Source organism: Osmerus eperlanus, chromosome 21 (genome assembly GCF_963692335.1).
Source record: "Osmerus eperlanus chromosome 21, fOsmEpe2.1, whole genome shotgun sequence".
Lineage (NCBI taxonomy): Eukaryota > Metazoa > Chordata > Actinopteri > Osmeriformes > Osmeridae > Osmerus > Osmerus eperlanus.
This window is the reverse complement of record NC_085038.1, coordinates 5,998,456-6,018,131: the sequence shown is the minus strand read 5'-3', so window position 1 is coordinate 6,018,131 and position 19,676 is coordinate 5,998,456. Positions and strand designations below refer to the sequence as shown.

The following is a 19,676-nucleotide window of genomic DNA, read 5'->3' as shown; positions in this document are numbered from 1 at the left end:
GGCTTAGCTCAACTTTGTTAGTTTGTGTTTTGTTTCGAATAATATAATCCCTTACAGTTGAGAAAGGGCAGAGAATTTGCCCAAATATAGCCTATGTTTGATCGAATAAATTACAAAATTCTTAGTTACTTTAACACTGTCATATAGGCAGCAGCACTGGTAGGGAGGCAGTCACTAAACCAATCAGCACCCAGCGTGTTTGTTTTCAGTTCCAAAATCCTCTAGGCTATATCCTTTCTGTGTACACATTAACCACATCCTTCCCTTCCCGGCATGTTTTCGGTGACACAGTATGTGTTCACAGATTAAATTCGGTTTATCTTTTAACAGTGGGACTTTGGTGCATAGTCCTGTTTCATCTAATGAGCTGTCTGTATTCTTGGATTGAGAATGTTTCTTGTCTTCAATATCTACATTTACCTGTCAAATAGACTTAAACTGTCATGATACATTTTGTTATGCAGTGCAATGCTGTGATCAGTTTAAATAGGAACTCCTGTTTCTGTTGTGTGCCTCAGCATGCCAGCAGATCACACAAATCCAATTCTGAAGCACTGACAAATCTTAATCAACAAACCAATGGTTTTTGGATGATGAATCCTTGTTGTGATTTCAGGGAATGAACTTTGTGCATAACTTGATACACAGGTCTATCATAAGAAACAAGAGGTAATGCACCATACACCGATGTTTAAAGACGACCCTACTGGCTCTTTATTTCTTATTTTCTAAGGCCTACATAGCACATTTGTGTGCTTCTCTAGTGATGTTTGTTAAGCAAAAACCTTTTATCTATTTATTAAAGGGGACATTAACATGTCTATGCTATACCTGGATTGATACCGAGTTTATTCCCTCAATTTATGTGTTTAAGCATTGGGAATTTGTGTTGTGCTGCATGTGTCTGCTTCCTCCGCCTCATTGGTAATTATTGGAGCAGTAAGGGAATCATTGCCAAGCGACCTAGATACAGGTCAGTGGGACAGGTTAATGATTCAGCAGTTTTTTCAGGGGGAGCCATGCTTAAAATGTGGATTTTGGTGGGGAAGAACCCCAGTGGACATATATGTGCCAGCTGGAACAGAGGTGTTGTATCCCGCCTGAAGTTAGTCTGATTCTCCTCCTGGACAACCCTGTGATACTCTGGACATTATGGCAAAGCTGGTAGAGTGTGTGCCTAACTTCTCGGAGGGCTGTAACAAACAGGTAGGAGGTAGGAGGATCTTGGATTTGCTTAGAGTTGTGATAGCTGTCAATCCTGGTGGTGTGATTAGAACAACACTTTTGGCCTGTGGTCAGACAACTTCTGAAAGGGCTGTCAGGCAACAAATTATAATATGAACACATATTTGTATAAATGTTTTTGACAGTAGTATGTAAAATATGACAGCATTAGGTTATAAAAGTGGTCAAGAACACAATTATATAAAAAAAAATGAAATTCTTTGGAAATGTCGACATTCTTATTCAGGCACAAAATACAACAGTACACTCTTTACATGTTTATTAATTGTGCAGTACATATCAGAGAGTTCATGAGAGATTGTTGCATGCAGGTGATTGATGCCATTGCAGAGGCCATTTCCACGACTGATGGCTGCAGTCTGCTGGATGTGGACCCAGGGTCTTCCACTAACCGTACCGTCTACACCTTTGTGGGCTCGCCCGAGGCTGTGGTGGAGGGGGCGCTAAACGCCGCCCGGGCTGCCTTCCCTCTCATAGACATGACCAAACACTCAGGTACACTGATATGGGCGAGTGGCAGGCACAACCAAGTTCTCAGTTCTTAAACTACACTGAAACGTTAGCTCCAACCATTTCACAATGTGGGACTACAACTGATGTTGAAAAGACTGTGTAAAAAAACAACTCAATATGGATTGATCAAAGGGTAATAAACCCCATTGTTTTGTTCACTGATAATTTTTCATTGATTGCAGTGCCATTGATGACTTGTGGTTTATCTGAACTGACAAGTCTGTTGGTTTAGGAGAGCATCCGCGGACAGGAGCCATGGACGTGTGCCCTTTCATCCCTGTCCAGAACGTCACTATGGAGGACTGTGTCAATTGTGCCAATATCTTTGCTGAGCGGTTAACAGAAGTGCTGCATGTACCTGGTTTGTTTATCTCAAACATACTTCAGCTTGTATGATTATAATGCACGAATGTGCCTCTACTCAAGCTGGTATAATGTAATGTATCATTAGGACTCATGTACCATAATGCTTTAATACAGTCTACCTGTATGGAGAAGCTGCGAGAAAAGAAAACAGGACCTCTCTTCCATCTGTTCGCGCTGGAGAATATGAGGCCTTGGCTGAGAAAGTGAGCTTCTGGATTTATTCAACAGTTAATTAAAGACGATAATGTCGCAATAATATTCAAGTATTCCTTGATACTATAGCGTAAATGCACTAGGGATGTGTGTGTGATAACATGAAGCAATAAACCACAAGAGTGTGGTAAACCGATGCAGTCATAAGCACAGCATACCAGCGACCATACATATGATTTACCTGTTATATCATTTAAATATATCATGGCTGTCAACCGATCAGATTTGATCAGATCACATTCTGTTGTATAATCAACTGTAACAAGCCAAGTGATTTATTCATCTGTATCACACAAACGGATGATTGTATGTGTTGTGCGTAGCTGAAGATGGCAGAGTGGGCCCCTGACTATGGTCCTGCCACATTCATCCCCTCCTGGGGAGCTACAGTCACCGGGGCACGCAAGTTCCTCATTGCCTACAACGTGAACCTCCTCAGCACCAAGGAACAAGCCCATCGGATCGCTCTGGACATTAGGGAACAGGGACGAGGAAAAGAGCAGGTGGGCTGGTTTACAGAGCCCAGTTACACATTGATTTGTTTATCAAAGTTACTTCTGTAGGAACATATAGGAATACTTGTAACACGTTTAACTTCACTCATGTTTAGGCATGAACTACATTTGATGGAACAGCATGCGTACAAAGAGTACTGTAAAATATATGAATGTTTGGTGGATATGTGTCTTCTAGCCAGGTCTTCTGAAGAAGGTCCAGGGCATGGGCTGGTACCTGGAGGAATCGAACATAGCCCAGGTGTCCACCAACATCCTGGATTATGAGCTGACACCCGTCCACACTGTCTACGAGGAGATCTGCAGCATTTCCAAGGTAGGGGTGTATCATAGATGCGGTCGGTAATCATTGTCAATGTCTGATTTTGGACCTATTGTAAAGCTGATGTGCTTGGTCTGCTCAGGACCTAAATCTGCCCGCGGTCGGCTCCCAGATCGTAGGCCTTGTTCCACTAAAAGCCTTGCTTGACTGTGCGGACTTCTACATCCAGAAAGACAGTCTGTTCATAGTGGAGGAGGAACACAAAGTCCGGCTGGTGAGGACAGAATTACTTGAAAGGGAATGATGCACCGTAGATTCAGCTGGATCTCAACATTGATCTCTACAGTCATTACTGGAGCTACTGTAATATCATAGTTATCCTCCCTACTACTTCTCACACCTATTTTTTCTTTTCTTTGTATGTGCAACATTTTCTCCACTTTAGGTCATCAGTAAACTTGGACTTGATTCTCTTGGGGCTTTCAACCCTAAGGACAGGATAATAGAGTAAGTTTACTCTCATCCATTCAGTTTACTGTCTGAGCTCCTGGTTTAGAAGGCATTGTATGGACCGGTCCTTGTGGTGTGTATAGGTACATGGTGGACAGTACTCAGGACGACAAGCGTTTGGTGTCTCTGTCGCTGCAGCAGTTCGTACGCAGTGTCGGGGCCAGAACTGCTGCCCCCGGGGGAGGGTCTGTCTCTGCCGCTGTCGCTGCCATGGTAACACCCTCACACCTCTGACAATATGCGCACACTGAAAAGAAGACATGAGACAAATATGACTAGTAAAATGTATGTGTTGTGTAAGAGTATATACAGTATGTAACAGGTATAGAGTTTTGTGTTTTACATTTGTTTTACAAATGTATCTAATTGAATGTAATGTTTTTACAAATTCGTTTTTTTAGATGTACTATTCCTGTTTTATATTTAAATGTATTCAAATGAGTGTGTGTGGGGAGGGTGTTGTCTAAGTTTCTAGGCAAGTGTATTATTCAATGTGTGCGCTTTGTTTATTTTTAGGGGGCTGCCCTGGGAGCCATGGTGGGCCAGATGACCTATGGGAAGAGGCAGTTTGAGGGTCTGGACGGGGTGATGAGGACACTGATCCCTCCCTTCCACCAGGCCATGAATGAGCTGCTGGTCATGGTGGACTCTGACTCTATGGCCTTTAATAGCTACATGGTGAGGGAAAGAATTGGTACTACAGGAAAAACCTGGGAGAACTCCGGTCTGGGCTCATCATTTTTTATATATTTTCTTTAAATTCTTAGTATTTTGTATGACACTAAATGTATGACACATCATTTGAAAGCTTACAATCTGCACTTTCATAAAAACTAGTTTGCCAACTACTGGCCCTTTTCACCAGAATGTGTCACATTTTTCTCATGGGAAGGGAAAAGGTGGTGATAGCCATTGTAGTAACAGACCTGAATTCCATTCTCTCTCTTTTTTAGGCAGCGTTGAAAATGCCAAGAAACACTAAAGATGAAGTCAAAAGGTGATTGCTGTACTCTGGAGATATAAATAGTTTTGAATGTGATTTAAACTTTGTTCAAAAAAGGCGTGAGCTAAATGAAAAGTAAACCGTATGTTTTTATTAATGGTCTTGTGATGTGACTGGCGTGTAGTGCCACAGATACTGTATGTGTCAGCTAAACATAACTATAGAGGGTGTGTAATAACAAACAACCGCTTTAGTGCCAATTCTATTCATGCAAAAATTACATTGACGTAGACACGTAGATCGTTTAACACCTGATTAGAAGCAGGAGAACCTGTTTGTGTGCCATTTTGTTTTGTTTCACACCCAGGGGCGCTGGCAGGAATTTTGGGCCCCATGAAAAAAAAAAAAAGCGTTTATCATTTCTATTAGTTTTTCAATTTCTTTGGGCCCCTGTCAGTCAGGGGCCATCGGAATTGTCCTAACTTTTCCCCCCTATACGGTGCCCCTGTTCACACCAATCTAATACATTTATTTATCCCCTTGATTCTCCCATCTCCACTTCCTCTGCCCCTGGCCCAGGAGACAGGCTGCTATGCAAGAGGGTCTCAAGAAAGCTGTCGGGGTCCCCTTGTCACTGGCCCAACAAGTGAACCTTCTGTGGCCTTGTCTGAAAGAAATGGTTCTCCATGGAAACGTAGCCTGCAAGTCAGACCTGCAGGTATATCTGGGAATATCTCTCCGACACATAAGCAAGCTGTTGTCAATGTATAATGCAAGTGCTTCATGCTTACTTGACTTTTGCCACCATAATGGGACAACATGGTGTAATGTCATGTGATTTGCTTTTGTCCTTATGGTGCACAATATTTTATTTGGGTCAACATGACTGGCATCAAAGTCAAGTAGTCTTCAACTGAATATATATGTCTTGCTTTGTAAAATGGTCTTTCTTCTGTCTTAGGTGGCAGCCAAAGCCCTGGAAACAGCTGTTTTTGGAGCCTACTACAATGTCACAATCAACCTCAAAGACATCCAAGATGATTATTTTAAGACGACTGTAAGTAATATGTGGTGGAATTGTATCATAAAAAGTCTGAGGTCAGAAGAGTTTATCTTTATCTGTTTATTCTCGCAAGGAGGAGCAGTTCTACAACAGTACCAAAATGATGTCTGGAGTAGAAGGGCTATCTGAAAATGACATGATCTGAGCACTCTTTTAAACAGTAGTCCCAGACAGTTACATAATCAGTTCAATAGTTCATGTTTAAAAGTTCAAACGAGGATCTCCGCAATATGCAAGAAAGCAAAAAGGACACAGGTTGCAGAACTTAATACAGATATTCAATATTAAAAACATAGCTACATACAAGAAAGAAGAACTTGTGTTTGAGAATCCCTGGAGTATGGGCCAAACAACCAGGGTTAAACAGTCAAATTGGTTAGACGTTTGGTCAGCAAGCGGAAACTTAAGCAATACTGTCTTAGGCAAAAAGGTTATTCTAGCTTTATAGAAGTTAAAACCTAAACAATAACTGTTCGAGGCCACAGAATATTATAGACATCTTAAAGAAAGTAATTTTCTTTTGGTCATATTTTATTTGAAAAACAAATGTACAACACGCAGCTCAGTGGCTGGAGCACTTGGCAGCAGTTCAAGCTGCTTTGGATAAAGACATCTGCTAAATTAATACCTTAAAAAATTAACAAGGAGAAATAATACATTCCTGAATGAATGCTTTTGTGTTTTTTGAACAGACTCAACAGAAGGCCTCAGCTCTGCTTCTGGAGGCTAGAGAGAGTGCTTCTGCAGTCCTGGATGCAGCTGACAGGAGAGAATGAAATCCAGCCAAAAATTACACTGCCAAGGCCTTCACTACAAAAAAACTGATAATACATCTGAAAATGAACTTTATCATACTCATCTTGGTTCCAGTTTATGTGGATAACAAACCAAAGATTTTCAACATTTTGGGGAAGTTCATGTCATTATTGTAAAGTCCATGTCAACAAAAGAAAATTCAAATAAAATCTTTCCCAAACTAATTTCATTATGTTGTTCATATTATTATTGTGTCTCTCATGGGTCTTACTAATAGTACTGTAAATGCCTAACAAATTAATCATTCACAATTGACATGGGAAATACAATTTAAGAGTTTTGATTTCATCTTCAATGTGAACTAAGCAAGAGTTTTGATTGCACTCATGTGGTTAAACACAGTATGCAACAATGCAGTATGCACCCTCCCATTTCTAAGCTCCACCTATTACAATAAAAATGCCAATGCTGACTTATTGACATGAGGGAGAGGTGTAACTCAAAGGAAGAATTGGAAGTGTGAACAAGGTGTTAGTGAGTATTCTACTTTATATTTGTGTAGTTTATAAAAGCAAATTATCATAAATGATATATATTTAATATCCATTTAATTCATTTAGTTGACAACACAGCAAAGATTTTTTACATAAGTGTCTTATTTTTTAATCTTATGGATTACTGTGTCAGTCAGTAGAAAGGAGCAAAGTATATTTAATTTTTTGTTCTGTCCTTTCATAACATTTTATATAAGAAACAAATATTGTACTTGTGCCTAAATTTTCTGCACTCTAGCAGCATAAAATACATTTTTAAATAATGATAGTTGTTCCAGGAAGCAAAAACGAGAATGGAATGTACACGGGCACCTCCCTTTTGTTCACTGACACCACTGACACAACTGGAAATCTCTGTATCTGAACCATATTTATTTCTTCATAGATGCATTTGGAACGATTGGAACACAGACATGTTCAACACTGGTTCAGGTGATATGTTCTCATGTTTTGTGCAAACTCAGTTGAGCATACAATGCCACTTTATGTTTCCTTGACAATTACCTCATCAACAGTGCTCTTTTTTCCATTTATTTTCCATTTAAAGGTAGTGGCCATCCTTCTGGATATGACCTAAATCAATGTGGGCAAGGGGGGCAAGGTGGTCAAGGGACTCCTGGTGGGCCTGGTCCTTATCCTGGTCCTTATATGCCTAGTGGTCCTAGTCCTGGTCCTTGTATGCCTGGTGGGCCTGGTCCTTATCCTGATCCTTATATGCCTGGTGTTCCTGGTCCTGGTCCTTGTACGCCTGGTGTGCCTGGTCCTTATCCTGGTCCTTATACCCCTGGTGGGCCTGGTCCTTATCCTGGTCCTTATACCCCTGGTGGGCCTGGTCCTTGTATGCCTGTAGGGCCTGGTCCTGGTCCTGGGCCTTATATGCCTGGAGGGAACGGCACTTGTGGGCCAATCCCTGTTGGGCCTGGGCCTTGTATGCCTGTTGAGCCTGATAAAAAAGACCATGGGAAGGGCCGTCACCATGGAAAGCATGGGCGCAGACGCAAACACAGACACCACTGCGGCAGTGGTAGTGGTAGTGGCAGCGGTAGCGGTAGTGGTAGTGGTAGTGGTAGTGGAAGTGATAGTGACCACAAACATGGTTGTCATGGTCGTCATGGACATGGACGTGGACGTGGACGTGGACATGGTCATGGTCATGGTCATGGTCACGGTCATCATAAGCACTGACATGGAGGGTAAGTTCATCGCTATGATTCAATATGCAATGCCTATGTAGCTACTGCCAAGCATGCAATGTACATTAACCAGCTAAACTTGTCTGATGGAGTTGATATGCAAGTCATGGTGATAACTGTCCAGGCTAGTTTGAAATCTACCCAGTTATCGAAATAATTTAAAAAGACTGACTCAATCTTTCATCCAGCTGAATCAATGTGTCTGTTTGCATTTAATTTGGATTTGATCTCTTGCAGCCCTCTGACAGTGGCCTTGACCAGAACACAGAAGGTTTTTCTCTAAACTAGAAGAAATATATCAATTAAAATAGAACAATCAAAAAATCAAGATAAAAAAAGATTATATTTTAACATCGCAGTAATCAGAATGTGTATGAAATAAACATTTGAAAACAATTTCAACAGACTATTTCCAAATAATGTCCTACATTCTAATATTCAATGTTATTGTTATGAAGAAAATATAAAACATTTAAAAAATGTTTAATTAGTTAAAGTATATGTGTGCAGAAACGCTTCCACAAGATTCAAATATAGACATATCCTTGAAGGTAGCTTGTGTGCTTCTCTTATTTGCACATTAGCCTTGGTGCTAAAGTTGACACAACCTGTGCACATACTTCTGGGGAAGTCTTGTTTTGATGTTCACAAGCCTGGGCGTGCACAGCAAACATTCAAAAGACCAGGTCAGCCTGTTTAGCCAGTGGGCAAGACATCATTTACTATCAATTTCAATTAAACAGAGAATATACACAGTCTAGTTAAGAGTACAAAAATACAACGTTTAAGAAAAAGAACCACAGTGCACTTCAAGAAATATTAAATATGTTTTAATTTTGACAAAGCAATTACAATACCCTTTTTTTGTGTTTTGGGACTAGAATTCAATGCGAAATCTTCCACATTTGACAGAGAGGGTAGATATCCAATGTAAAGCTTTAGATAACTATTAAAGGTCTCATTGTCAATCAAAACATAACTAGTAATTAACTGTCAGAAGTGGACTGGAGTTGACCAAGGGCCACAGCTTTCATGTCTCGTCAAACTCAATATACGGTATGTCTCTGTAGCAACTGTCCAGTTCAGCAAATACATGGAGAGCGTGTGCAACAATTTCCTCTGACATCTTCTGAGCATACTCTTGTAGTGCCTGGTGGGAGGTAAATTCATTCTGTATGACCTCTGTATGGACAGAAGCTTCCATCCTGTTTTTGTGCCTCTCTGCAGGATGTTTTGAGTGGACAAATGGCTGTTTCTCCTCAAGGTGGGTTTCTCTGATGCTCTCATTTGGTTTCTTTAGGCTGTCGTCCTTTGAGAAGCATCTTAGTCTTGAATGGACACATCCCATGTTACTGTATTTTGTCTTTACACTGTGCGCTTTGAGGGAATGTGTGAAGGTCAAAGAGGCACCTGGTGTGTAGAAAAAGAGAGGAGAATAGCAAATCCAAATGCACTGCTTATCATTGAAAAATATATATTTAGCTAGGAAAGTGTTATGTTATGACACTAATGTATCTAATAGAATAATTTACCTCCAAAACTCCCACTCTTGGAAAGTGGTCTATGGTGTTCCAGTTCTGAAACGCACATTGTTTGGTTTCATTCTCTTGCACTACCTCTATTGACACTTTACACATGTGAGCCACAACTAGCAAGTTTATGGGAGTGGTAAAGTGAACAGTCACATAAAGTCTGTACTGTCCTCTAGTGTCCTTTTGCCAGAACTACACATATTGTCCTGTCAAAGACGGATACCAAAAAAGGTGTTTAGGTTCATCCATATCATAGATGAGGTGACAAAATAACGACGTATTATAATGTGTGTGTGTACTACCGATATGATATGGCTACAATAACATCGCGTGCCATGCACTCAGTACTGGGGTTTAGAGATTATTTTATTGGACTTAATAAAATGCAATAAAGAATTATCACAATTCTGTCTCTATCGCTTTAAAACCTACAACCTTTTTTCCTCCATTAGTCCATCCTATTAAAATGTGGACACAGAAAGGCGGGGAGATGATATATTACATTAACATCTCACTGTCCTGTGAGAGATCTGCATTACCCTGTGTACAAAATCCACAAACATAAGTGCCAGAATGCGTTTTCTGCTTTGTCTGGGTCTGTTTGGTTTAGTCTCCATCATAGCCATGGAGATTAATAAAAACACTACACGCCAGCCTGGTGTTGGCGTGCAAGGAGGTGAACAATGCTCAACTTGCGAGTTCAGGGAACAGAGCAGGCTCTTGAGACTTCACAGCATTAAATCCCAGATACTCAGTATACTTAGGCTCGAACAAGCCCCAAACATCAGCCGAGATATGATCAGACAACTTCTACCGAAAGCACCTCCGGTGACACAACTCCTGGACCAGTACGACCATCGCGTGGAAGATGAAGACCATGCTGCCACTGAAACTATTATAACCATGGCCAAGAAGTGTAAGTATCTTTTGAAGTCATCATACTGTGCATAAAGCACGCATCCTGGGCTGGGCCTACATCTTGTGGCATGCGTAATTGACAGCCCTAGATCCAGGTAAACGCGACCAATTCCCGCAGTTTCATTGGTCATGGTTTTCCGGATCTGTTTCAACTGATGTCAACTGATGAAATGTGTTAGGCTAAACAGACGTTGATGCATTGTCACAGCTGATAGCCTATGTCTAAAATCTGTTTCTTGCTTTCTTTTTAGATGACCTCAATACCCAGTTAGCTGGAATGCCACCTTGTTGTTTTTTCACGCTTAGTCCCAAGATTGAATTTAAAAACATATTAAGCGCGCAATTATGGGTTTACCTGCGACTGAGTGACCGAGTCTCATCCGTTTTCTTGCAAATATCTCAGCTAAAACCATCAAAAGATGTGAAGACGCGCGTTCGCATTCGATCTTTGAAGATCGACGTAGATGCTGGGACAAGTTTTTGGCAAAGTTTAGATATTAAACTTTTACTTCAAGTCTGGCTTGGTCAGTCAGATACGCATTATGGGATTGAGATCAAAGCTATTGACCCGCAAGGAGAGGATTTAGCGGTCACCTCAGCGGAGTATGGTGAAGAAGGGTTGGTAAGTATACCTATAGGCCAACCAACATACTCAACAATTGAACAAAATAGTTTATGGCCTATTTGACTGTATACTGCACACATACAGCACGCCAGTGGCGATTTTAGACCCTTTTAGGGGTGCTCATAATAATAAATACATGTATTGTTATCCAGTGAAATTAGTGATTTATTAGCAAGGGGGTTTAAAACTTTTGCAAGGCACTGTATCCATGTAACATTCTCATTGGGGGCTGAGCACCCCTAAAGGTCTGATCCTAGAATCGCCCCTGCAGCACACAATAGCCTACAGAATTGTTTTGGCATATTAATTCGTGAAATCATCCATTCCCTCCCAGCAACCCTTTATCAAGGTAAAGGTTCTGGAGAACACAAAGCGATCACGGAGGGACACTGAACTGCACTGTGATGAAGAGTCCTCAGAAATCCGTTGCTGCCGGTACCCGCTCACTGTGGACTTTGAAGACTTTGGCTGGGACTGGATTATTGCCCCAAAACGCTACAAGGCCAACTACTGTTCTGGAGAGTGTGAGTATATGCACCTGCAGAAGTACCCCCACACTCATCTGGTGAACAAGGTCCACCGCAGAGGGCCTGCAGGACCCTGCTGTACCCCCACCAAGATGTCCCCAATCAACATGCTCTACTTTAACCGCATGGAGCAGATCATCTACGGCAAGATCCCCTCCATGGTGGTGGACCACTGTGGTTGCTCCTAAGCCTTAATGGGTGTCAGAATCTGATCAGCAGTTTTATCGGTAACACCCCTTGTTGTTGAATGAGGTTAGCAGGAGGTCTGTCAGTCTATTGTTTGTCTTCACAGTCAACACAACAATCATTTGTTCACTGATGCTTTAGTAAATGACAAATATATAACATTGTGATGGATGCTGTTGTTGTCTTAGTCTAGGCCTAGTCTAGAAATCCAGAACATATTGAAAGTATAGACTACTAACAGTGAATCTTCCACCAAATACTCCACTCTGTATAAAAAGCTGTGGGAGGCATGTGGAGAATTTTTTTTTGCGAAAAACATGAACCAAATGACCTGTTTAAGGACATGAACTGCTAAACCCTTCCCCTAAGAATTATTTTGAAGTTTCTTGCTGAGACTTTTGTTTGAAAGACAACATTAAAAACCCTGACTTCAATGACACATGGTTGCAGGGAGTGCAGATGTCCTGTTTGTTAAGGTTCACAGGGTTTTCAGAGGCAGGGTCAGGCTTGATCAGAAATGTTTGTGAGATTAAAAACTCACTGTTCTATGCGCATTTCACATCTCTCTATCAACATACCGGGGTGACATAATCATTAAATAGTAGAGTGGATGCAATGTAATTATACTTTGGCCTGCTGCAATAATCTGTTATGAAATAAACATCTGGTAAATAAAGATTCCATAAACACATGTTAATAGGGCCTACATCTACATTATTTACAAAACATTTGCAAGTGACATTGATTCAATGTATTGATTTATTAATATTTATTAATATATAATCGACATTTAGACACAACCACACAAAATGGGTAAACAAAACCTGTATGATTAAGATTTAGAATGTATAAACGCGCATGGAAGTGTCGTGCGCGTGTCAAGGATGAAAGAGGATGGCTTTCAGTTTCTCTGAAAACACGTGGTCAACATTGGCTGATCCGCTAATGCTCCCCCCCCCCCATTCGTTAAAGGACGTATTTCAGCAGATATTTTCCGTTTTGTGTATAGAGTTTATATACAGTTATTTGAGATTAAAGAATAATCTACTGCAGTTAATGGAAGAAGAAAAAATAATTGATAATCTTACATTTAGATGCCCATATTCGTAAAATGAGGGACCATCATGGGAGGATGTTTGACTGTCAGAACAGCGAAATTGCCTTCATGTTGATTGGCTACCACAAAAATGGGAGGGCATTATTTATGGAATCTTAAGATACTATTGGATAACGTGCGTTTCCTGACAGCTTGCGTCTTGACCGAGACAGTAGGAAACCTTCAGAAAGTGAACAGAAGAAGTACATACGCTGTTATTGAGCGATAATAATATATAAAGAATTTAAACATTTATTACATGTAAAGGTAAGTTGTCAATGCATTTTTTTTACGGTGCATTTTATACTGTAACTTGAGTACGTAATAACAGTAGCTGCATCGACGTTATTAACTTTGTGAGCTTGGTAATGCAGATATTGCATTACGCAAATTCTTTCATACATGCCATTCATGTATTCCTTATACTGAACTTATTATGGGACAAAGACACTAGAATGTTATGTAGTCTCACTGATAGATTGCTACTTTGTATGGTCTCTAGATGGCCCAGTGGATCCAGCTACAGCAACTGGACTCAAAGTACCTGGAGCAAGTGGACCAGCTGTACGATGACTCATTCCCAATGGACATACGACAATATCTCAGCAAGTGGATAGAGAGCATTGACTGGTAATGTAATACAGGGACATACATTTAATTTAATCCAAATTAATTTAGGAAACGTGTACAGGCAAAGTTAACTTAAGGATGTCTGAAACACATTATGTTGGCTATACACATGTGGGCTATAACAACATTGCAGTTGTCAACATAATTTTCCTCTACTAATCCGTGTTTAATGATCTCAATCCCATAGGGACAATGTGGCTGTTCAAGACTCCTTGGCAACTGTTCGCTTCCACGACCTCCTGGCTCAACTTGACGACCAGCACAGTCGCTTTGCTCTGGAGAACAACTTTCTGCTTCAACACAACATTCGCAAGATCAAGAGAAACCTCCAAGTAGGTCAAGCTCAGTTCTTCCTCTCGATCACTTTCGTTTGCAGAAAAACGCTACAGTTAAACAGGAGTGTCAAAGCAGTATGAACATCCAGAGGAATGTTTTTTACCGTTACTTATCCACATTCCATACCTGGCAAATCGTCATGCGGGAGCTGCTGACAATGAGATGAAATTGACAGTAATGATAACAGTGACAGGCTGTGAGTGATAAATGCTCCGTTCCAGGACCGGTTTCAAGAGGACCCTGTTCACATGGCCATGATTATATCCAGAAATCTGAAAGAGGAGCAGAATATCCTAGAAAATGCCAAGAGTATTGAGGTTCTGTCTCCTAAATACAACCATATTGGATAAACGCCTACTAATTGTCACTGTACATCTTTACCTAATGGGCAGCGGCCACTAACAACATTTACATTTTCAGACTAATGAGGAAAGCTCCCCATCTAACATGGTAGTAGAAAAACTAAAGCTGGACAACAAAGTTAAGGAGATGAAAAACAAGGTGCAGGTAAGTTATCCTTTTCATTTCTTGGAGTGTGGCCAGCCATCATTCACCAATTATCAATAAGTGTGTGGCATAACTATAATCATACACTGTGAGTAATTTGGCATTTTGCACATGGTCTAAGCCTGCTATATTGGAATATGAGGTCACGTAAATTATGTTATTTCCTCGTAGGAGACAGATCAGCATATCAAATCCCTTGAGGACCTGCAAGATGATCATGACTTCAAGTTCAATTCCCTGAAGAACAGAGGTATAGTTTTTGAGTTATTCGTTTTTTAGTTCTGAATGTAAACATGTATTGTGTGTTATTTATACCGTGTGTCCATGTTTCTGTCTGTATTTTTTAACCTTTTTTTTCAACAGAACATGAAATCAATGGAGTAGCTCAAAAGGAGCTAGAGCATGAAAGGATGCTTATTGGAAAAATGGTCTTTGAGTTGAAATTCAGGAGAGAGGTAAGTGTGTTTATTTCACACCAAATAAAGCCTACTTCAGACCTGAAATAAATTCCAGATGTTCTCAGTCATATACAAACTCCTGTTCGTAACAAAGAGCAAATCATTCTCAAAGATGTGGTGGACATGTCCCCTTTTCAGGAAGTGGTGCAGCAGCTGGCGGAGGTTCTGAACATAATCGAGGTGGTCCAAAATGACCTGATCTCCGAGGAGCTCCCAGAATGGAAACATCGGCAGCAAATTGCCTGCATCGGCGGCTCGCCCAACGCCTGTCTGGACCAGCTGCAGAACTGGTGAAGCCTTCGGGGAGAAACGCTGTCTCACGGCCACATGAACACACATGCTCTCTGTCTTCCAGTCTCAGACCATCCAAGCGGTTCCTCCTCCGGCCTCCTCCTCACTCTACTCCTTCTTGTTTGTCTCCCGCCGTAGGTTCACGGCGGTGGCGGAGTGCCTGCAGCAGTTGAGACAGCAGCTGAAGAAGCTTCAGGAGCTGGAGCAGAAGTACACCTACGAGAGGGACCCCATCACCCAGCAGAAGGGCTTCCTGGAGGGACGCACCCTGACGCTCTTCAGGACCCTTATAGAACAGTGAGCCACCAACCCTGCACGCGTACATGGCACAGTGTCAATACAGTGTCAGATACAAATCAATGTTTGTTGAACTGTTCCACTATGGAGCTAGAACCCAGGAGATGCGGCTGTCTGTAAAGTAGAACAGGGTTTCTCAATCATAGCACTGACTTCACAGTCGTTGCTGTAACAACTGGGGAAGGAAATGGAAAGGGTGTGGAAGTATGTTGTTTCAACCTCTTTTTATTTGGGCTGTACAGTGGTAGGTGTCCATGTTTGGTTCACCTAAAAGGCTTTGTGTATTATGTGTCTTAGCTCCCTGGTGGTGGAAAGACAGCCCTGCATGCCTACTCACCCACAGAGGCCTCTGGTGCTGAAAACACAAGTGCAGTTCACTGTGAAGCTCCGGTAAGTCTTATGTAATCACTTTGCAGACGCTTTCCTCTAGTCAAACTGCAGTCAAAGTCTGTAGCACTGATCTACAGACATCCAACTTGTCTATATCTGCATTTTCCACTGACACTGTTTCAAGGATAAAATACAACATGTTGCCTCACATTCGCGATTGTCTAGATTTCTTGTGAAACTACAGGAGTTCAACTACCAGCTCAAAGTGAAAGCTGTCTTTGACAAGTAAGTGTGGAAACATGTCTTCATTTTACCAACAATTAGTAAATACTTTATAAATACTAAGTGAATTCATTCTTTTCATCTTCCCCAGGGATGTTACAGAGAAGAAGGGGTATGTGTGACATAATTTGTACCAATGATTGACAATATTCAATTAGTATGTGATCTTTGTGATCTTTGCACAACCACTCATAACAAATCACTTCATTCTCAGCTTTCGCAAGTTCAACATATTGGGAACAAACACAAAAATCATGAACATGGAGGAGTGTAATGGCAGTTTGGCTGCAGAATTCCGCCATTTGGTAAGGAGAAAAAAAAGGACATTGTTGTACTGTCTCAACATGCCAAGGAATTGACGTCTGTACTTTCTGTTATTTCTGATGTCCCCATAGCAACTGAAAGAACAGAAAGTAGCTGGCAACAGAACAAATGAGGTAAGAGATTCTTACAAGCAGACTATCTGGTGCCAAGTGGGGTATTACTGAGCATGCTCTAATAAACAGGTTACTATAGTAATATTTCCGGCTGTGTGTGTTTTTCTCCAGGGCCCTCTGATTGTAACAGAAGAACTGCACGCCATCTGCTTCGAGTCTGATCTCAGCCAGTCAGGCCTGGATATCAAACTCGAGGTAAGTGCATCTTGGGTATTGTAGTGCATTTGTTTTCTCCATTGTCTCATACATGAGGTCGCTGCAATACTCAGCCAAGCTATGAGAGAGCTGATGATCTGTGCTTCTACCAGACCATCTCCTTGCCTATCGTGGTTATCTCCAACGTGAGCCAGCTGCCCAGTGGCTGGGCCTCCATCCTGTGGTACAACATGCTGACCACCGAACCCAAGGTCAGCCTAGCACCCACACGCCTGTGCCAACACGCATGCCAGCACACACATGTTGGTCAGTGTGATTTTGTTCTGCATGATACAGAACCTGAAGTTTTTCCTGAGCCCGCCCTCAGCCACCTGGAGCCAGCTGTCCAAGGTGCTGAGCTGGCAGTTTTCCTCGGTCACCAAGCGGGGACTCAGCGCAGAGCAGCTCGACATGCTGGCGGACAAGCTCCTGGGTAAGGGACGCCAAGTGTACATCGTAACCTCTGGCTTCTAGGACCACGCCCAGCCCATGGTTCATCCTCATACTACTGGCTTGCTTTATGTTGTTGAAGTATGTGCCTGGCCTTGTTTTACCAACTGTGCATGACAGTGTGGCATAGGTCAGTGATATTTAAAGTCCAAATACCAGGGTGGGCGATTAACATGTTTCATGTTCAAACATGCAAAACAGGAGCAAAAGCGGCAAGGAATCCGGAGGGTCTAATCCCATGGAATAAGTTCTGTAAGGTCGGTGGATAAAGTTACTGTCGGCCAAGAAAATGTATGTATGTCTGGAGCTTCTTTCCACTGAATGTTGTTGTTTTTGTGGCATACCAGAGCGTGAGTGAGAAGAGCTTTCCTTTCTGGCTGTGGATCGAGGGGATCCTGGATCTCATCAAGAGACACCTGCTCTCCCTGTGGAACGATGGGTAAATCATCCATCAGGATCGACGTCACGCAGGACCACTCCTATCCTCTCTCTGACTCATTTTTTGTCTTTCTCAACCAGCTGTATTGTGGGCTTTGTCAGCAAGGAGCGAGAGAAAGCAATGCTTACCGACAAGTGTCCCGGTACCTTCCTGCTGCGCTTCAGTGAGAGCAGCAGGGAGGGAGCCATCACCTTCACCTGGGTGGACCATGACGTCAACTGTGAGACAGACCCCCTCCCCCAGCAAAATACTCCACAAACAACACACACACACCAAATACAAGTCCCTCAATACTCATATTGTTCTAAATGGATCCAAATGATGATGACAGATTCCTTTCGGTAATGCTTCGTTTTGTTTCGAAACGTCTTCCAACTGAATGCCGTCGATATTAATCACAGACATTGTGTGTGTGTTTGAATACAGATAAGCCTGTCTTCCATGCTGTGGAGCCCTACACCAAGAAGGAGCTCACAGCCGTGTCTCTGCCGGACATCATCCGCAAGTACAAGGTGATGGCTGCAGAGAACATCCCGGAGAACCCGCTGCGGTTCCTCTACCCGAACATCCCCAAGGACAAGGCTTTTGGGAAGTTCTACGCCAGGGCTGAGGGTAGGCAGGCTGGCCCTCCTCATCAACAACCAGGATAGCATGTGCAGGATAGCATGTGCAGGATAGCATGTGCAGGATAGCATGTGCAGGATAGCATGTGCAGAATAGCATGTGCAGGATAGCATGTGCAGGATAGCATGTGCAGGATAGCCTTAGGGGACTTTATTTCCATACTTTATGTTCGGTAGTTGATGCTTAGGCATACAGTAGAGACTGAAATGTAGGTTCATTATGTAAAACATATGATTGATTTATTGGTTTTATAGTTCCAAGAAAAGTCCAGATAGTCTTATAAGCCTGTCCACTTGTAAAGGATTATGTCTTAAGATATTTTGCTTGGCCAACATGTGTGTTTTCCAGCATCAGAGCCAATGGATGTGGAGTCTCCCTCTGTGTCAGGCTACATGAAGACCGAACTCATATCTATCTCAGAAGTGTAAGTTCTTAACTTTAACTCTTGGTATCTTCACAATCTGCCTTAACATCTTAAACACTTCAAATCAAGATTGGATTCATTCCTGTTCTTCTGTATGTGTTTAGTCCCCCATCTCAGCTTCACGACAATATGATGCCCATGTCACCTGAGGTTTATGGGGAATTGTCGCAGATTGTAAGCACAACACAAATCGATGAAGTGGTAAGTCTTGTTCACTATCAGTTCTCTATACCTATGCTGCCAACTATCATTGTGTGTGTTTATGGATTCCATAGTTGCTCTTGCTATGCTGTTTTGCCTTTCCCCTGTACTTACTCTTGGCCTTTTTCTCAATCATACCGCATGGCTCAGACCCGTGATCTTCATGAAGACTATACGGTACATTTAATGAGTCATCGCTTTCCTCCCTGGCAAATGCTTCACAAGTTTGACACTTTTTTAAGATTTCCCCCTTGCTGTTCTTGTTTCTTGTTTCTAGATCCAGCGCTAACGTTATCTCTTCTGTGTGCATGTCTAGATGTATGCTGAATAGGAAGATGGACAGAACGCCAACGCTCATTTACTGGAATGTCTCAGCACCGTACAAGCTGAGTTACATTCACTCTTTCTTGCATGGTTAAAATTGTACAGCTTCAGTAAAAATATCTATACACCGTAAAAATAATGTCTTTGAGTAGCAGTTAAACAAAGAATTGGTGTATTTTGCAGTGTGGAACTACAGTGCATTTTTGTTGTTGTATATAGGCTCTTCATTAAAGCCATTAAAAAAATTAATTTATAGAGGAAGATAAGTTTGGATTGTGAGCTCTTACATGGTCACCAATGTCAGAAATTATACTTATTTTCACGTAGCTCCAAATTTCTGGCAATGCCACTTCTTTTTAGTCATATGAAGTTATATGTCTAAACAAATAAACACTGTAAATAAACTGAAGTTGTACTTTATTTAATGTTTTATT

General features: G+C 41.7%; 3 protein-coding genes across 6 annotated transcripts; all 3 read left to right on the top strand.

Annotated features, from left to right (window-relative positions):
• The first annotated feature begins 996 nt into the window (after positions 1-996).
• On the top strand, positions 997-8,535 carry ftcd (formimidoyltransferase cyclodeaminase). Of its 3 annotated transcripts, none has more exons than XM_062446714.1 (17): positions 997-1,206; positions 1,557-1,740; positions 1,991-2,119; positions 2,239-2,327; positions 2,661-2,840; positions 3,031-3,168; positions 3,257-3,388; positions 3,560-3,621; positions 3,708-3,837; positions 4,141-4,302; positions 4,578-4,621; positions 5,147-5,285; positions 5,529-5,624; positions 6,323-6,914; positions 7,326-7,372; positions 7,488-8,133; positions 8,371-8,535. In XM_062446714.1, the coding sequence occupies exons 1-14, from the start codon at positions 1,153-1,155 to the stop codon at positions 6,404-6,406; spliced, it is 1,623 nt and encodes a 540-aa protein (XP_062302698.1). In that variant the 5' UTR covers positions 997-1,152; the 3' UTR covers positions 6,407-6,914; positions 7,326-7,372; positions 7,488-8,133; positions 8,371-8,535. The 3 variants fall into 3 exon arrangements, with proteins under 3 accessions (XP_062302698.1, XP_062302696.1, XP_062302697.1); XM_062446712.1 differs by having other exon boundaries at positions 6,323-6,920; XM_062446713.1 differs by having other exon boundaries at positions 6,323-6,924.
• A 1,001-nt stretch (positions 8,536-9,536) lies between these two features.
• On the top strand, positions 9,537-12,585 carry mstna (myostatin a). 2 transcript variants are annotated; one of them, XM_062446715.1, is made up of 3 exons: positions 9,537-10,581; positions 10,835-11,205; positions 11,543-12,585. In XM_062446715.1, the coding sequence occupies exons 1-3, from the start codon at positions 10,239-10,241 to the stop codon at positions 11,921-11,923; spliced, it is 1,095 nt and encodes a 364-aa protein (XP_062302699.1). In that variant the 5' UTR covers positions 9,537-10,238; the 3' UTR covers positions 11,924-12,585. The 2 variants fall into 2 exon arrangements, with proteins under 2 accessions (XP_062302699.1, XP_062302700.1); XM_062446716.1 differs by having other exon boundaries at positions 9,537-10,608; positions 10,856-11,205.
• Positions 12,586-13,145: 560 nt separating this feature from the next.
• Positions 13,146-19,662, top strand: stat1a (signal transducer and activator of transcription 1a). Its single transcript, XM_062447064.1, has 25 exons — positions 13,146-13,284; positions 13,520-13,647; positions 13,835-13,979; positions 14,205-14,300; positions 14,404-14,490; positions 14,662-14,740; positions 14,854-14,945; positions 15,087-15,238; positions 15,378-15,536; positions 15,834-15,926; positions 16,092-16,151; positions 16,240-16,260; positions 16,363-16,453; positions 16,544-16,585; positions 16,697-16,780; positions 16,894-16,992; positions 17,078-17,213; positions 17,432-17,487; positions 17,578-17,669; positions 17,750-17,889; positions 18,096-18,281; positions 18,642-18,717; positions 18,822-18,918; positions 19,069-19,095; positions 19,235-19,662. The coding sequence occupies exons 2-25, from the start codon at positions 13,520-13,522 to the stop codon at positions 19,247-19,249; spliced, it is 2,253 nt and encodes a 750-aa protein (XP_062303048.1). The 5' UTR covers positions 13,146-13,284; the 3' UTR covers positions 19,250-19,662.
• Positions 19,663-19,676: the final 14 nt, after the last annotated feature.